The sequence below is a fragment of the Microcaecilia unicolor genome, chromosome 7 (genome assembly GCF_901765095.1).
Source record: "Microcaecilia unicolor chromosome 7, aMicUni1.1, whole genome shotgun sequence".
NCBI lineage: Eukaryota > Metazoa > Chordata > Amphibia > Gymnophiona > Siphonopidae > Microcaecilia > Microcaecilia unicolor.
The window spans coordinates 200,287,641-200,305,687 of record NC_044037.1 but is presented as its reverse complement, the minus strand read 5'-3'; the positions used below and the strand labels follow the sequence as shown (position 1 = coordinate 200,305,687).

General features: G+C 46.2%; 1 protein-coding gene across 1 annotated transcript in view; it reads right to left on the bottom strand.

The window, feature by feature from the left end:
* DNAH7 (dynein axonemal heavy chain 7) overlaps window positions 1–14,813 on the bottom strand; it is a 525,690-nt gene extending 510,877 nt beyond the window's left edge. Inside the window, 3 exon segments of the mRNA XM_030210108.1 lie at window positions 7,077–7,257; window positions 10,238–10,346; window positions 14,757–14,813. Coding sequence (XP_030065968.1) covers window positions 7,077–7,147 — 71 coding nt within the window. The 5' untranslated portion in view covers window positions 7,148–7,257; window positions 10,238–10,346; window positions 14,757–14,813.
* Window positions 14,814–18,047: the final 3,234 nt, after the last annotated feature.

Sequence of the window (18,047 nt, the reverse complement as noted above, 5' to 3'; positions counted from 1 at the left end):
TGGCTTCATCTGCTATGACTAAAGGAAAGAAAATTACCAAGGTAAGAACCTAATTTTCCCTTCCTTGTCATCAAGCAGATGAAGCCATTACGTATGGGATGTAACAAAGCAATCCCTAGATAGGGTGGGAACAAGCCACACCATGCGCTAGCACTTGTGCACCAAAACGCGCATCCCTCCTGGCAGCCACATCCAGCCTGTAATGTCGGGCAAAGGAGAGCTTAGAAGCCCATGTTGCTGCACTGCATATCTCTTGAAGAGAGAGTGCTCCAGTTTCAGCCCAAGAGGAAGAAATCGCTCTAGTAGAATGCGCCTTAAAGGCTACAGGCGGAACCCTGCCGGCCAGCAGATAAGCTGAAAAGATAGTTTCTTTGAGCCAGCAGGCAATAGTGGCTTTAGACGCTGGAGACCCTCTGCGAGAACCGGATAGCAAAACAAACAGATGATCAGAAGTCCTGAAAGAGTTAGTAACTCGCAGATACTGCAGCAGAGTCCTGCGCACATCCAAAAGGTGCAGCTGCCCAAAAGATTCTGGAAACTCTTCCTCTGAAAAAGAGGGCAAGAAAATGGGCTGGTTTAGGTGAAAGGCTGAAACCACCTTAGGCATAAAGGAAGGCACGGTCCGAACCGTGACTCCGGACTCTGAAAATTGCAGAAATGGGTCTCTACAGGACAGCGCCTGGAGCTCTGAAACCCGTCTCGCCGAGGTAATGGCCACCAGAAAAACGGCCTTCAGTGTCAAATCTTTCTCCGATGCTCGCCGAAGCGGCTCAAAAGGAGATGCCTGCAGGGTTTTCAAAACTAGCCCCAGGTTCCAAGCTGGACAGGGTGCTCGCACTGGAGGTCGGAGCCGAAGCACCCCTCTAAGAAACCGTGCCACATCTGGGTGAGCAGCCAAAGACACGCCTTCCACCTTACCACGAAGGGAAGCCAACGCTGCCACCTGCACCCGCAGGGAATTATAGGCCAAGCCTTTTTTGTAAACCTTCCTGCAAAAAGTCCAGAATCGCCGAGACAGGAGCCCGCATTGGAGCAATGGCTCTGGAAGCACACCAAGACTCAAACAGGCACCAAATCCTGGCATAAGCCACGGAAGTGGACCGCTTGCGGGCTTGCAGGAGAGTGGAAATAACTTTATTGGAATAACCTTTATCCCTCAATTGCGCCCTCTCAATAGCCATGCCGTAAGACCAAAGCGGCCGGCGTCCTCCATGGCTACCGGTCCCTGAATCAACAGGTTCGGTACCAGAGGTAACGGCAGAGGAGCCTCCAGGAGCATCTGTCGGAGGTCTGCATACCAAGGTCTCCTTGGCCAATCCGGGGCGATGAGGACTACTTCTCCTGGGTGCAGCCGAATCCGCAAGAGCAGGCGCCCTATCAAGGGCCATGGGGGAAACACATAAAGTAGACCCGGAGGCCAGGGTTGAGCCAAGGCATCCAACCCCGCCGAGCGAGGATCTCTCCGTCTGCTGAAGAAGCACGAGACTTTGGTATTGGCACTTGTCGCCATTAGATCCATCACGGGCTTGCCCCATTTGGCACAGATCTGCAGGAATACTTCGTCTGCCAGATTCCATTCTGCTGGATCAATCTGGTGCCTGCTCAGATAATCGGCCTGCACATTGCTCTGACCTGCAATATGAGCTGCCAACAAACACTGAAGATGCAGCTCGGCCCAGTGGCAAATCAGTTCGGCCTGCGCGGCTAGTGCTCTGCACCTTGTTCCGCCTTGTCGATTTATATAGGCCACCGTTGTTGTGTTGTCCGACATCACTCTGACAGCCAATCCTTCCAGGGTCACTTGAAAGGCCAGAAGCGCCTGAAACACCGCTTTCAACTCTAGGCGGTTGATGGACCACTCCGACTCCTCGGGTGTCCATAGACCCTGGGCATGCTTCCCCTTGCAATGTGCGCCCCAGCCCTTCAGGCTGGCATCTGTTACCACTAGGCACCAAACGGGGAGCGTCAGTGGCATTCCTCGCCGCAGCATGCTGTCCGAGAGCCACCACTCCATGATGAGTCGGGCCGCAGGGAGCCAAGTAAGTCTGCATTGGTAATCCTGAAAAATAGGAGACCATCTCCGGAGTAGGGAATACTGTAGAGGTCTCAGGTGCGCTCTCGCCCAGGGTACCACTTCCATCGTGGCTGTCATCGATCCCAGCAGCTGGACAATGTCTCAAGCTCGCGAGCGGGGCATCCTCAGGAGCAGACGGACCTGATACTGAAGCTTGCACTGCCTTAGCTCGGGTAGGAACACATAGCCCGAGACTGTGTTGAACCTGGCCCCCAAAAATTCTAGAGATTGTGAAGGGGTCAGGTGACTTTTGGCCATATTGACGACCCAGCCTAGAGATTGCAGTACTGAGACCACTCTGGCTGTAGCTTGTAAGCTCTCTGTTGCAGAGTCTGCTCTGATGAGCCAGTCGTCTAGGTACGGGTGAACCCTGATACCCTCCTCGCCTGAGAAAAGCAGCTACTACCACCATTACCTTCGAAAAGGTTCAGGGAGCTGTGGCGAGGCCAAAAGGCAAGGCCCTGAACTGGAAATGCTTTCCCAACACCGCAAACCTCAGAAACTTCTTGTGCGGGGGCCAAATCGGTATGTGCAAGTAAGCTTCTTTCAGGTCTAGAGACGTGAGAAACTCTCCTGGCTGTACCGCCGCAATGACGGAGCGCAGGGATTCCATGTGGAAATGCCGCACTCTCAGGGACTTGTTCACTTCTTTTAAGTCCAGAATAGGGCGAAAGGACCCACCTTTTCGTGGCACCACAAAGTAGATGGAGTATCGGCCGCAGCCTTGCTCGGCGGGAGGCACCGGGGTCACAGCCCCTAACTGAATCAGACCTTGCAAAGTCTCCTCCACCGCCGCCCGTTTGATGGCAGAACCGCATCGGGACTCCACAAACACGTCTCTTACTGGGGCGTTGAATTCTATTCTGTATCCATCTCTGATCAGGTCCAGAACCCACTGATCTGAGGAAATCTTGGCCCACTCCTCGGCAAAGAGGGAAAGCCGTCCTCCGATGACAGGCATCGAGGAGAGGGCCGGCGCACCATCATTGAGAGGGTCGCCCCTGAACTCCTGGTCTTGAGCCACCGGCTGCGGAACGCTTGTCCGAGCGAAAGGAGTTCCTCTGCTGACCACGGGCACGTGAAGTGAACCCAGCAGAACGCCCCGGGCGGTACCTTCTAGCTTCACGGAAGCGAGGTCTGTACGAGGAGTGGACCGCCTGACCCTTAGAGGAAGGCCTCTGCCTATCTTCGGGCAAGCGCTGGGGTTTAGGATCACCCAGGCCTTTCACAATTTTCTCCAACTCCTCACCAAATAGAAGAAGTCCTTGAAAAGGCAACTTCACCAACCTTTGCTTAGAGGCCATGTCCGCTGCCCAGTGTCGTAGCCACAGACGACGGCGAGCCGCCACTGCTACTGCCATTTGTTTAGCCGAAGCTCTGACAAGGTCATAAAGGGCATCAGCCAGAAAGGACAAGGCCACCCCCATCCGCGGAGCCACATCCAAGAAGGGCTCCGCTCCATCTCCGGGCTGAGCCACTGCCTGTTGCAGCCAAGCTAGGCAGGCTCTAACAGCATAACAGCTGCATGCAGACGCTCGAACAGTGAGACCTGTAATTTCAAAGGACCATTTCAATGCTGTTTCCAGCCTACGGTCTTGAACATCCTTCAGGGCAACACCTCCTTCAACAGGGAGGGTGGTTCTCTTTGTCACCGCAGTGACTAGGGCATCCACTGAAGACATTTGAAAACGAGCCAAATGTGCCTCACGCAGAGGGTATAACTGCCCCATAGCCCTGGAAACTCTCAAAGGTCCCTCGGGGTCAGCCCACTGAGCCGAAACAAGCTCTAGGATGGAGTCATGCAAAGGGAAGGCCCGAGCAGCTTTCTTGGTACTAGCCATCCTGGGATTACCCGAGGAGGCCATGCCACTGTCAGGATCTTCAATCGAGAGGGCCTGCAGGGTATCTGAAATAAGCGCTGGCAGCTCATCACGGTGGAAAATCCTCACCGCGGAGGGATCATCCAGATCCTGTGGTAAATCCGCACCTGACTCTGGTTCCTCAGACCAAGAACGTCTGTCAGAGTTCTCCGAATCCTCACACCCCGACCACGGGGGGGAAAAAGGTGCACCACAATCTGAAGGGGAATTAACCCTTCTGCGCTTATCTTTAGGCCAAGCATCCGGGAAAAAAACCTCACTGGGCAGTCCCAGGCCAGAATCCATCGGGGGGGGGGCAATCAGAGGAGCCTCAGGCGACCCCTGAGGAAGGGCTCTTTTCATCATGTATGCTTTATGCAGCAAAAGCACAAAATCCGGGGAGAAAATCTCACCCTGGGCACCCAAATCCTGTCCGGTGCCAGCCACTCCTGAAATAACCTCATCTCGAGGTGCCCCACCCGGCTCAGGCCTCTCCATGTCCACGGAGGCCGCGCCATGCGGTGTAAGCAAAATGGCGCCCGCTGCCAGCTCAGAGCGGGAAGAAACATCGCTCGCCATGCTCGGGCCGGCTCCTACGCCAGTACAGCACGATTTACAGAGCCCTGCTGCTGATTTGCGCTTGCCACAAGTGGAACAGCGCTTTACATTGTCCGCAGCCATCGCCGAAAAACGGCGGTAAAATCCAAAATCGCCCCGATCGCGGGCCCACCCCGGAGGAGTTGGAAAACACTCTTACCTCAAAGGATCTAGTGTACAACTACGATCCTGCTGAAAATCAGGTCAAAAACCTCTGTTCCAGCTTCTCTGCGTTTAAAAACGCGACACGACTTTCTTTTTTTTTTTTTTTTTAAGCTGTGAGGAAAGCAGAGGTATAGAAGACTCCAGAGGCTCAGATGAGTGGGAAAGGCAGGGAAAGGGCGAACCTATATGCCTGCATCCACTGTTGGTGGGTAAGGACAGGGAAAGCAAGGCAATATGTCCACATCCACAGAGGTATGGGTAAGGCAGGGAAAGGGCTAACCTATGTGCCTTTAAAGTGAAGCTGCTATAGCCTCCAACACCCCGGTTAACAACTGGCAAGCCAGGAACCACCTCCCGGCAGATTTTTCTGGAGGTCGAACAAGCTGCAGCCACCCTGCTAGGGGAGATAGAGAATACTGAAGAGGCAGTGGAGCTAGCTGGCCAAGAGGGCACTGTGAAAGTTTGAGTGCTCTCTATCTCCCCTGCTGGTTGATGGACATAACCCATACGTAATGGCTTCATCTGCTTGATGACAAGGAAATAGGTTTATATGTTATACAGATGAGTACTACAATATAGTATCGGAGTAGTTTATCCTAAACATGTTTGTGGCTGTGGTAGACAAACTACTATTAATAATGATGCTAAAAGGGGAAAAATGGTACATGAATAATAATGATACAAAGATTAGATGTAGTGAGACAGCTACATGGTAACACAGAAGACTGCGTACTAACCAGCATTAAAATTGGAATGGTGGTGATAGGTATTGCTTATGCCAATACACGGGTCATTTACCAATGTGCTAGTATTACCACTGGAAAGCCAACAGTAATGATAATACGCATGTAAACAGTTTATGCCAATGTCCTATGTACTGTAAATGGACATTAATTCTAATGCCCATTTGAACAAAGACCCCACTGTTAGTATTTGAATAATTACTGGAATGTTTTGACCTTTTAAGCACAAATAGTTTCTAAATGCTATGATGCTAGAACTCACCTAAAACAAGATTAACATGGTAATTCATCATTGTAACAAGTATTCTGATATCATCACTTTCACTCAAATGCCATTATGGAATTTCCCTCCCTTCTCTCCACCACAACTACTCATTAAGGATGTGCATTCGTTAGCATGCATTTTGTATCGTAACAATGCCTTAAAAAATTTAGTACATGCAAATTTAACACACACTAACCTATGAATTAACATGTGTATAACTGATTTATGTACATTAAAAAATTGTAATGTGAACTAAAAAATTTTATTAAAGAGGGGGTCTTTTACAAAAGTGCGCTAGCGGTTTTAGGGCATCTTTTACTAAGGCAGGCTCAAATTTTAGAATGCAGTAAAATTGTGGGTGCACTAAACATTAGAGACGCCAATGCATTCCTATGGGCATCTCTAACGTTTAGCACGCCCACAATTTTAGTACAGGCTAAAAACGTGAGTGCGCCTTAGTAAAAGACGCACTCAGTGCATGCTAAACACTAGAGACACCCATAGAAATATATGGGTGTCTCTAACATTTAGCGCATGCTTATTTTTAGCGTGTGCTAAAAACACTAGCGTGCCTTTGTAAAAGGACCCCTGAATAAGGCCCTCATTTTACAAGCCCTATTCATGTTTGAAGGGTGCATAAATTGACACTTAAATGTTTATTTTGCATAAACATCTAAGGCCCCCATTTTACAAAGCTGGGTTATGAATGTCTGAAACCCAAGTGTGTGCAAATGACAAAGGGGCCTGGTCTAGGTGTGTTTTGGGTGAGGCAAGGAAAGGGCAGGTATATACATGTTTATTTCCAGTTTCAGAAGGGGACTTTAATGTCCATGTCCTAAAAGATCAACATTGGGAGTTACAGCTGCTGCCAAACATATTTAGAATTTGGTATAAAGCTGCTGTTGAGCAGCACTCCACTGGAGGGATTAGGGGAGGTTATCCTCTTAATCTCCCAGTGGCTTTGTCCCTCCCCTGAAATGCAAAACTGGCAAGGGAAATCAGCCTCTGTGACAATGTCAGGATAATACATAGCTATGTTTCTAAACTCAAAAAGATAAATGGGTATGCCGGCACATATCTATTTATGTTCTGGCTTTGAAACCATCACTATTTTCTACGTTAATTTGCTAAAAAGGATGTTTATGTTGCACATACCCAGTGCATAAATGTCCATGTCCCCTGTATTTTAGAACAGACTCAACAAACTTGAGACAAACTGACCTGCACATCTCAATTCCGACTTCTACAACCTGTTTAAAATGGGGCTGTTAATCGAGGAAAAGCCACATTTTCTGAAAATGAACCAAAAATGTTTTTGCCTATGCATATCTCTACTATCCATGCAGAAATAAATACAAAAAGTAGAGACTCACATGATGATGTTAACAAGAGCACTTCTAAACTGCTCGCGATCATGCGTTGGAAGAGGATAGCTACTTCGCATTTTGGAAGTTGAGGCTCCTGCAGCAGATCCATCAGTTCTGCTTGGCCCTGGCCCAGAGGCTCTCAAGTCCCACGCTTTGCTTCCCTTGTGTGTCAGATTGTAAAATTCTCCTTTATTTAAATATAAAGCACATTATATGTGATATATAATACAACAGAAATGTCTAAAGCTAAAAAACTTTCTAAACTCATATGTGCTACTTTATAAGTATACCTGACTTTGATTTATCCTTGCCATTTTTGGGGCATAGACTGTAGAAATCTGCTCAGTACTTGCCCCATCTTCTAACCACTGGTGCTGCCACCCAATCTCTGCTAATAGTTCAGAAATATTCCATTTTGTGATATAATTAATACTCTCTGCCCATGACATGCCCCCTCATGGGTCAGTGAGTGCACATTTCAGAGTTATCACAGGATGCCTGAGCGAATCCCACAGTACTCCATTGTTAGCTTAGTAAAGGGGCCCCAAAATAAATAAAACCTCATCAGACGTCGAAGAAAATATCTGAATCGGACTGATACCAGGCAAAGTTGCTGAGATGAAATAATATGATCTTGCTCATAACTCTACTTCACTTTATATCTTACATCTTGCACTGCACAATACGTACACAGCATCAAGACCTCTTAGGTAGCACTGAGCAGAGTCCTTATATCTAAGACAGGAGTTATGAATTCTTCTAATAGGTATAAATAAAATGAATCATGATAAAATCTGACAATTCACATAGCCTGATGGCTTGATTTAAAGGGTTTATGTTATAAATAATAATTTAAAGACAATAAAGGCACATTTACTATCTCCTGAGGAATATCCCGGTTAGCGGATAGCCACTAATCGACTATATCATGCGACATAGCTGGTTAGGTGTGGATATTCACCACCAAACCAGCTATGTTGAGTGGTCAAAATAGGCCATTTAAATAGTAGGCCTATTTTGACCACTGAAAAGTTAACTGGTTAGCACTTTATAGTATAAATTGCCCTCTTAATGCCAAAATTGTTGCACAATACATGCTAAAATGCAGTATAGCACAATTATAGATAATGTGCATTTTCACATTATAATTATGAGGCCCTTGTACAAAGGTGATGGAGGGCCTAGGCGTGTACAGCATGTGCCAAATCAGCACTACCGCCCGGTTAGCACGTGAGCCAGGCGGTAATTCTGAATTTGGAACGTGCAAAATCCCATGGTACAAAATCATTTTCTATTTTCTATCACGGGCCACTTACCTGGCAGTAAACAGCAGTTGGCGCGTGCTGCATGCTTACTGTGCGGGCAGCGCATGAGACCTCACCGCTAGGTCAATGGGTGGTGGTAAGGTCTCAGGTTGAAAATGGCCATGTGCTGGTTTCAATTTTAGCACTTGTCCGTTTTCCGGCCCGTTAAAAAAAGGCCCAGCACACACCCAAAAGACACAAGCTTCACCCCTATCTCCAATATTATTTAATGTCATGATGGCTCCGCTAAGGGGGAGACTTGAGTCAATGGGATTCCATCCTTTTATCTACACGGATGATGTCAATATTTACATCCTTTTTGGGGTGACATCCAGTGAATTCTATATAGGATTAAAACTGGCCTTGATCTAATGGAATCCTGGGCCTTTGAATTCAGGCTAAAATTAAATCAGGAGAAGACTACATTTTTGGTAATAACTAATCTGTTTGACCATGATCCCTGTAGCAATTTTAGCACTGATTGTATTTCTTATCCTTTGGAGTGCCCTCTAAAAATTTAGGGGTTGTTGTTGTTGATTGGCACTTAACCTTTGAATCTCAGGTGTCCTCGGTGGTTACTAAATCTTTTAAATTACTTTGGAAGCTGAAGTGCATTACGCCCTTTTTTCAATTGATATTTTCAGATTACTTGTCCAATCTCTTTCTTTGACCCAATTTGATTATTGTAATTCTATCTATGCAGGGTGTAAAGAATGTATATTAAGGAAACTGCAAACTGCCCAAAATACTGTGGCTAGACTTATCATGTGTGTACCAGGCTTTGAGAGGGCTACTCCTTTGCTGATACATTTGCATTTGGCTTCCCATTAGGGCCAGGATTGTATTCAAACTCCGTGCTCTAATATTTCAGATTTTGTATGATATTGCCACTGACTATATGTTACCCCTTGTTACTTTGCCTTCTCGCAATTCATTCTTTGGTGCAAGAGACAACCTACGTCATCATTTTCTCACCTGTAAGAAAGGAGTTTATAAATCTATATATTCAGCTACTTTTTCATACCAAGGTACTAAATGGTGGAATTCCTTGCCAAAAAGTATAAGATCCCAACATGATTATTTGGTTTTTCGTAAGTTTTTGAAACCTTTCCTTTTCAAAAAATTTCTGTCAATTGATCCTGGTGCCTAATCTCCCCCTTATGCTTTATTAATGAATTCTTTATATATTTATGATTCTTCCCTTATTGATATAGTATGTTTCATATTTTGCAATAACTTCTTTTTAGCTTGTTTGCCACATTGAACTCGAAATTGTACGGGAAAATGTTGGATATAAATGTCATAAATAAATAAATAAATACATACTGGGGTTTTTTGTTAGTAAAGATGCATTTCATGGAGTAGAAGACTTTACCTGGTTAGGCCTAGACAGGCCTTTCTGTATCGCTAATTTCTCTGTAAGTTTATCCCTAAGGGATGAGTGCGCTTAGTAATACTTTGCCACAACTGTAACAGTTCTCTTCATTACGAGATTACCCTATGACAATGATTCCCAAACCTGTTCTGGGGGAACCCTGGCCAGTTAGGTTTTCAGGATATCCACAATGAATGTGTATGAGATAAATTTGCATACCAAGAAGGCTGTATATGCAAATCAAACTCTTGAATATGCATTGTGGATATTCTGAGAACCTTACTGGCAGGGGTTCCCCCTAGGTAGTAAAGACAGACCTTACAGTCATCTTTCAGGGCCATCTTCCTGTCATAGAATGATCATCTTTTGAACACCAGTGTCTTCTCCAACATGCTGAATTGCTCGGAGTCTACATCAGATTCAATGGTGAAAATAAGTTTTACAACTGATTTTCTTATTCCATTTTAATATTTATATAGGACACTTACCAGGGGATAGGTCATAAGGTTCCTGAATTTCTTTTTCTTCATATTCTTTGGGATCTTCTTTAAGAAAGAATGAAGGTGCAGGCCTCTTCCACTGTGGTTTAGAACTTACCTATGATAATTACATTAATCACTGAAGGCTTTATTCACATAAGGTACAAGTCACACCCTGTCCATCGAAAGTCAAATCAAACTTCAAACTGCCAACCAACAGAATATCACTTGGGACCTATGTATTTTTAAACCTTTGAGGCTACACCAAAAAATTATTTGTGACAAATTCTCTCCATCATCTGTCTGGTTAATGCAGCACAAAGAATAAAAGCTTACCAGTAGTGAGCTTGCTATTCCAAGCAGCTGAGGTTTGACACTTGCATTTGTGAGCAGCATGTGTGTCAAGCTTCAGCTTGGAATAGCCAGCTCACTACTTGTGAGCCTTATTCTTTGTACTACACTACACTAGCCAGACAAGGAAAACATTGGACTGTTCCTGCTGGTTTCATGTTAAGACCCTGAAGCACCCCTTGAGAGGGCAAAACATGGCCATGTTGGGCAGTTAGAGGAAAGTTGAATGCCGATTTTATGTATCTGCGTTGAATAAATTTTATTGTATTTCACCACCTGAGTCTGCTTTTCATTTCTTCTCATTTGATTTTAGACCAGCCAAATGTTTTTAGTGAGGTATTATGCCTTTTATTAGTTTTTTTTTAATTACTGATGTGGCTTAGAAGAGATTTTGTAGTACTTTTTTGTAATATAAGTTAGGCTGTGACCTTTGACCCCTATCCACAGAGCTATGAAAGAAAGTACCAATACAGCTGGGGCAGATTCACCACAAGTTGCTGCCACACAGGAGAAAGGTATGTGTGTAATTACTTTTGTTTTGAGCAGATTGACTCATTTCGAGTTACTGGCTATTAATTGAGATTTCTATTGCTCTCTATGGAGGATTGTTTTACAAGAGAATATTAAGCTCTTAACAATAATTTTTGTTTGTTGTTAGCCTTTAACCAAGCAGTTCCCAAACTGTGCACCACAGCAAACTCTCAGGGATGGCGTAATAAATCCTGACCTCCCTCCCACCACGCACAATGAAGCATCGCTCCCTACTTTCCCCTCCCACAAGTCCAGAAACTGCTGCTTCCTCCTCCTTCTCCCGCCACTGCTACAGTGCTTGCAGCTTACATTTTTGGGCTGTTCGCGATTCACAAAGGCACTGTGGGGACTTCCCTCTGCCGCAGCCAGCCCTCGCAACACGAAGTTGCATCAGAGAGGGACGGATGCGACAGAGGGAAGTCCCTGCAGTCCCTGGGTGAATCGTGGATGACCCGAAAATGTAAGCTGCAAGCACTGCAGTGGCAGCAAGGGAAGGAGAAGGAAGAGGCAGTGATCCTGGACCTGCGAGAAGGAAGGTAGCAAGCAATGCTGGATTTGGGGAAGGCAGAGATGTGCTGCACTTATGAAAGGAGGGGGCTGCAGGGAAGGGAGAGATGTGCTGGACTTTCTGGGAGGCTGAAGGGAATGGTGTGCTGGACTTTCTGGGAAGTGGGGGCTGCAGGAAAGGGAGCGGTGCACTGGACTTTCTGGGAGGAGGGGGGTCTGCAGAGAATGGAGAGGTGTGTTGGACTTTCTGGGAGGAGCGGGTCTGAAGGGAATGGAGAGGTATGTTGCAGTGGCGTAGCCAGACAGCCAATTTTGGGTGGGCTTGAGCACAAAGTGGGTGGGCACAAAATTTTCTCTCTCCCCCTTCTCCCCAAAATTGGCTGTCTGGCTACGCCACTGCCCCTACCCCCCCCCCCCCCAAACCACCCGCCAGCATGCTGCATGTTTTTCCCCTCCCCTTCCCCCGCCCCCCGCTGATCCCTTCCCCCAGGCACCACCTACCGGCATGCTGCAGGCTTTTTTTCTCTTCCACCTCCCAGCCACCCACCGGCATGCTGCAGGCCTTCTTTCCCCTCCCTCTCTGCCCTTTCATCTCCATCGGGCAGCGCCAGCCTAATTCTACAGCAAAGCTGCACAGCACCGGGTCCTTCAGCATGCTGCCGTTATGCTGCTGCCCTCCCTTGTCATCTTTTAGCAGAGGTGTTAGTTCTGCAGCGAATCCACGCGGCGCTAGGGCTGTCTGTACGCTGCTGCGACGTGCGACTGCTTCCTCTGCACTGGCCCCGCCTCCTCAGAAAGAGTATCGGAGAAGGTGAGGCGGGGCCAGCGCACAGGAAGCAGTCGCACGTCGCAGCAGCGTACAGACAGCCCTAGCGCCGCGTGGATCCGCTGCAGAACTAACACCTCTGCCAAAAGATGACAAGGGAGGGCAGCAGCGTAGCGGCAGCATGCTGATGGACCCGGTGCCATGCAGTTTTGCTGTAGAGTTAGGCTGGTGCTGCCCGACGGAGATGGAAGGGGAGGGAGAGAGGAGAAAGAAGGTCTGCAGCATGCTGGCGGGTGGCTGGGAGGGAAAGCTGAAGTGGGTTTGGGCTGTCTTTTATTATTGGCGTCTATGGGTGCACCATTGCTGGGTGGGCCTGAGCCCAAAGTGGGTGGGCTCAGGCCCACCCGTGGCTACGCCCCTGGTATGTTGGACTTTCTGAGAGGAGGAGGTCTGCAGGGAATGGAGAGGTGTGCTGGACTTTCTGGGATGAGGGGGGTCTGCAAGGAATGGAGAGGTGTGCTGAACTTTCAGGGAGGAGAGGTATGATGGAGTGAGAGGAGGGGGCTGCAGGGAAAGAGAGACCCATGTGGTGGGGGTGAGTGGAGACTTATGTGGCGGGGGGTGCCGCATAAAATTGCTCGGACACTAAGGGCAAACCAAAAACGTTTGGGAACCACTGATTTAACCAATAGGTGATATGATCGGATTACACCTCTTGGGTATTGTGATAAGTATGAGGCTGTCCTATCTGGCTAGGCCTCTAGAGGGCGCTAGTATGAGAATAGGTGGAGGTCGCTAGGACTGGGGAGAGCCCTGGGATGTCCACAGGTGGAGGAGGTTATGGGCTGGGTCCTGTGTAGCTAATTAACCACTTTATACCCCACCTGAGTTGTGAAAGGAGAAGTGAGCTGGCAGCAGAAGAGCGATCCCCTGGAAGAGACTGGCTAGCCCTATGGACTTGTGGTGGACTGTGTGTCCAAAGGAGATCAGCAGGCTGAAAATCCTGGGGTAAGAAGTCCCTAAAGCATTAGTGTTTGACTGTGTGTCCTCAGTACTTATAGGAACTGTGTGTTCAGTGAAAGGACTGTGTGTCCAAAGAAGAAAGGACTGTGTGTCCAGAACTGTGTGTTCAAAGAGGGGGGACTGTGTGTCCAGAACTGTGTGTTCAAAGAGAGGACTGTGTGTCCAAAGAAGAAAGGACTGTGTGTCTAAAGTACTGAAAGAAGCAGGCTGAAAAGCCTGGGGTTGAGAGTCCCCAAAGTATTGGTGTAGTACTGAGTCCATGTATCTGTGTGGGGAGGCTCAGTGTGAAGATCTATGAAAGCATAAAGTATTAAGCTAGAAGAAGTGTGCCCAGGGGCTGGAATAAAGAGTTGCCTGAGAAATATGCAGTTGGTGAGACCTGTTTAATTTGCTTAGTGGGAATCAGGTCACCCTGAGTAAGAAGGGGAAGCACACTAATCTGCATATAATCTGCATATTGAGAACCAGGTCACTCTGAGTGGGAAGGGGGATATCACAGTATATAAGTGCTTTCGGATTATACCTCTTGGGTATATAAGTGCTTTATTTCATCACCTTTATGAATGTCTTTAGTATGTTTTTGTATCTGATATTATGATTCTGATAACAATGTTATCTATGTTTTTACAGAAAGTCTATGGTTTTATGATTTGGTCATTTATTTATTTAATTGGAATGTATTTATGATTTATACCAACCGGGAACCCTAAGGGGCACTGCAGTGGACTTCATAAAATGCTCCCAGGACCATAGCTCCCTTACCTGGTGTGCTAAGCCCCCCAAAACCCACTACCCACAACTGTACGCCACTACCATAGCCCTTACGTCTGCTACCAGCTAATTTAGACTCAGATATTCAGTGCTGGGTCACATCTAAGCCAGCAGCAACACCTAGAAGTTATGCAGGTACGTCCGATATTCAGTGCCATACTCACATAGCTAACCAGGCAATGTAGTACTGATATTTAAGCAGTCCTACTGCCCAGTTAGCTATACAGGCAACCAGGACTGAATATCGCCAGTGCCCACATAAGTCCTGGCTCTGCCAATACTCTGTTCCTGAACTGCCCCTGGACAGTAAGGCAGGATCAGAATGAATATTCAGTGGTATTGCCCAGTTAAGTGCCGCTGAATATCCCTTCCTGACCCACTCAGTGCAATTTAATTGGACAGGAGCCTCTCCTACCCAGTTTTGAATTAATCAAGCCTTTGATTTCTCCTGGAGCCAATATTGCAATATAGCACATTAACTCAGTCTACACACAGAACATAGGTTTATAGCATTTGCTGCATTTTATATGACGAGATACAAGGACAAAAGAAAACAATAGTTTAAAAATACATAAATACCTCTGGCAATTGTGGTAAAAATCTTGTTACGTGCTTAGGCAATTTTATTTTGCTGGGTGCCTGAATGGGGGAAAAAACAAAAAATTTAATTATTCAAGAACTAGAATTATTATAGGTATCAATAAGCAAGTGGATAAGCTAGTCAATTGGGAGGATAATTTTCAAAATGATATTTGTGGGTAAAAATTGTTTTCAGCATCAGAACTCAGCATTTCAGCACCTGGGATATCACTGCACAAAACGGCACAGCACCCAGCCCCAAAAAACAGAAGTCAGCACCAAAAGAAATATAGCACCAAGGCATTGCTTCAGTGACCCTTCCCTGATTTTTTTACTCTCAATGTTTTACTCTCAATGATCAACTGTCAGAAAACTACCTTCCCTTAAGTAGTGAAACGTATACCATATCGAAAGGAAGTATTTCCAGTGTTGAGTTTAGGTTAGGGATAGAAATGTGTTCATGAAGAGGCTAGTTTTATGGCAGGTCACCTAGGTGAGAGACCAAGTGGATACTTATTTTATAAAGACACATAAGTACCTGTGGAGGGGCATTTTCAATATGGTTAAGTCCGACTCTGGATGTTTGCTCAAAACATCCAGAATCCAAGTGGCGAATATAACGATTTTCGAAACAGCAACACGTCTATATTTTTTGTTTGAAAATGGCCACTTGTGCTTGATGTTTTTGTGCTCTGTGCTCTTATCTTTTTGGTCCATTTTAGAAAAAAAAAGCATCCAAGTGAAAAACACAAAATCAAGCCATTGGGATATTTCCAACTGTACACCACTACAAAAGCCCTTATGGCTGCAGATGTCAACTGTATGTGGATACAGTAGGTTTTTGGTGGGTTTTGGGGGGGGGGGCTCACACTTTCCACCACAAGTGTACCAGTCAGAGCGAGTTATACGCCTGGGTGATTCGGGAAATTACAGACCGGCGAGCCTGATGTTGGTGCTGGGCAAAATGGTAGAGACTATTATAAAGAACAAAATTACAGAGCATGTTCATAAGCATAGATTAATGAGACAAAGCCAACATGGATTTAGTCAAAGGAAATCTTGCCTCACCAATCTACTACATTTCTTTGAAGGAGTGAACAGACATGTGGATAAAGGTGAGCCGGTTGATATTGTGCATCTGGATTTTCAAAAGGCATTTGACAAACTGCCTCATGAAAGACTCCAGAGGAAATTGGAAAGTCATGGGATAGGAGGTAATGTTCTATTGTGGATTAAAAGCTGGTTAAATGATAGAAAACAGAGAGTAGGGTTAAATATTCTCAATGGAGAAGGGTAGATAGTGGGGTTCCGAAGGGCTCTGTGCTAAGGCTGCTGCTTTTTAACATATTTATAAATGATCTAGAGATGTGAGTAACTAGTAAGGTAATTAAATTTGATGATGACACAAAGTTATTCAAAGTTGTTAAATCACAAGAGGATTGTGAAAAATTACAAGAGGACCTTATGAGATTGGGTGACTAGGCATCCAAATGGCAGAAGACATTTTATGTGCGCAAGTGCAAAGTGATGCATGTGGGAAAGAGGAACCCGAACTATAGATACAGTGGGGGAAATAAGTATTTGATCCCTTGCTGATTTTGTAAGTTTGCCCACTGACAAAGACATGAGCAGCCCATAATTGAAGGGTAGGTTATTGGTAACAGTGAGAGATAGCACATCACAAATTAAATCCGGAAAATCACATTGTGGAAAGTATATGAATTTATTTGCATTCTGCAGAGGGAAATAAGTATTTGATCCCTCTGGCAAACAAGACCTAATACTTGGTGGCAAAACCCTTGTTGGCAAGCACAGCGGTCAGACGTCTTCTGTAGTTGATGATGAGGTTTGCACACATGTCAGGAGGAATTTTGGTCCACTCCTCTTTGCAGATCATCTCTAAATCATTAAGAGTTCTGGGCTGTCGCTTGGCAACTCGCAGCTTCAGCTCCCTCCATAAGTTTTCAATGGGATTAAGGTCTGGTGACTGGCTAGGCCACTCCATGACCCTAATGTGCTTCTTCCTGAGCCACTCCTTTGTTGCCTTGGCTGTATGTTTTGGGTCATTGTCGTGCTGGAAGACCCAGCCACGACCCATTTTTAAGGCCCTGGCGGAGGGAAGGAGGTTGTCACTCAGAATTGTACGGTACATGGCCCCATCCATTCTCCCATTGATGCGGTGAAGTAGTCCTGTGCCCTTAGCAGAGAAACACCCCCAAAACATAACATTTCCACCTCCATGCTTGACAGTGGGGACGGTGTTCTTTGGGTCATAGGCAGCATTTCTCTTCCTCCAAACACGCGAGTTGAGTTCATGCCAAAGAGCTCAATTTTTGTCTCATCTGACCACAGCACCTTCTCCCAATCACTCTCGGCATCATCCAGGTGTTCACTGGCAAACTTCAGACGGGCCGTCACATGTGCCTTCCGGAGCAGGGGGACCTTGCGGGCACTGCAGGATTGCAATCCGTTATGTCGTAATGTGTTACCAATGGTTTTCGTGGTGACAGTGGTCCCAGCTGCCTTGAGATCATTGACAAGTTCCCCCCTTGTAGTTGTAGGCTGATTTCTAACCTTCCTCATGATCAAGGATACCCCACGAGGTGAGATTTTGCGTGGAGCCCCAGATCTTTGTCGATTGACAGTCATTTTGTACTTCTTCCATTTTCTTACTATGGCACCAACAGTTGTCTCCTTCTCGCCCAGCGTCTTACTGATGGTTTTGTAGCCCATTCCAGCCTTGTGCAGGTGTATGATCTTGTCCCTGACATCCTTAGACAGCTCCTTGCTCTTGGCCATTTTGTAGAGGTTAGAGTCTGACTGATTCACTGAGTCTGTGAACAGGTGTCTTTCATACAGGTGACCATTGCCGACAGCTGTCTGTCATGCAGGTAACGAGTTGATTTGGAGCATCTACCTGGTCTGTAGGGGCCAGATCTCTTACTGGTTGGTGGGGGATCAAATACTTATTTCCCTCTGCAGAATGCAAATAAATTCATATACTTTCCACAATGTGATTTTCCGGATTTAATTTGTGATGTGCTATCTCTCACTGTTACCAATAACCTACCCTTCAATTATGGGCTGCTCATGTCTTTGTCAGTGGGCAAACTTACAAAATCAGCAAGGGATCAAATACTTATTTCCCCCACTGTACGTGATGCAAGGTTCCTTATTAGGAGTCACAGATCAGGAAAGGGATCTAGGTGTCATCGCAGATGATATGTTGAAAGCCTGTGCTCAGTGTGCAGCTGCAGCTAAGAAAGCAAATAGAAAGTTAGGTATTATTAG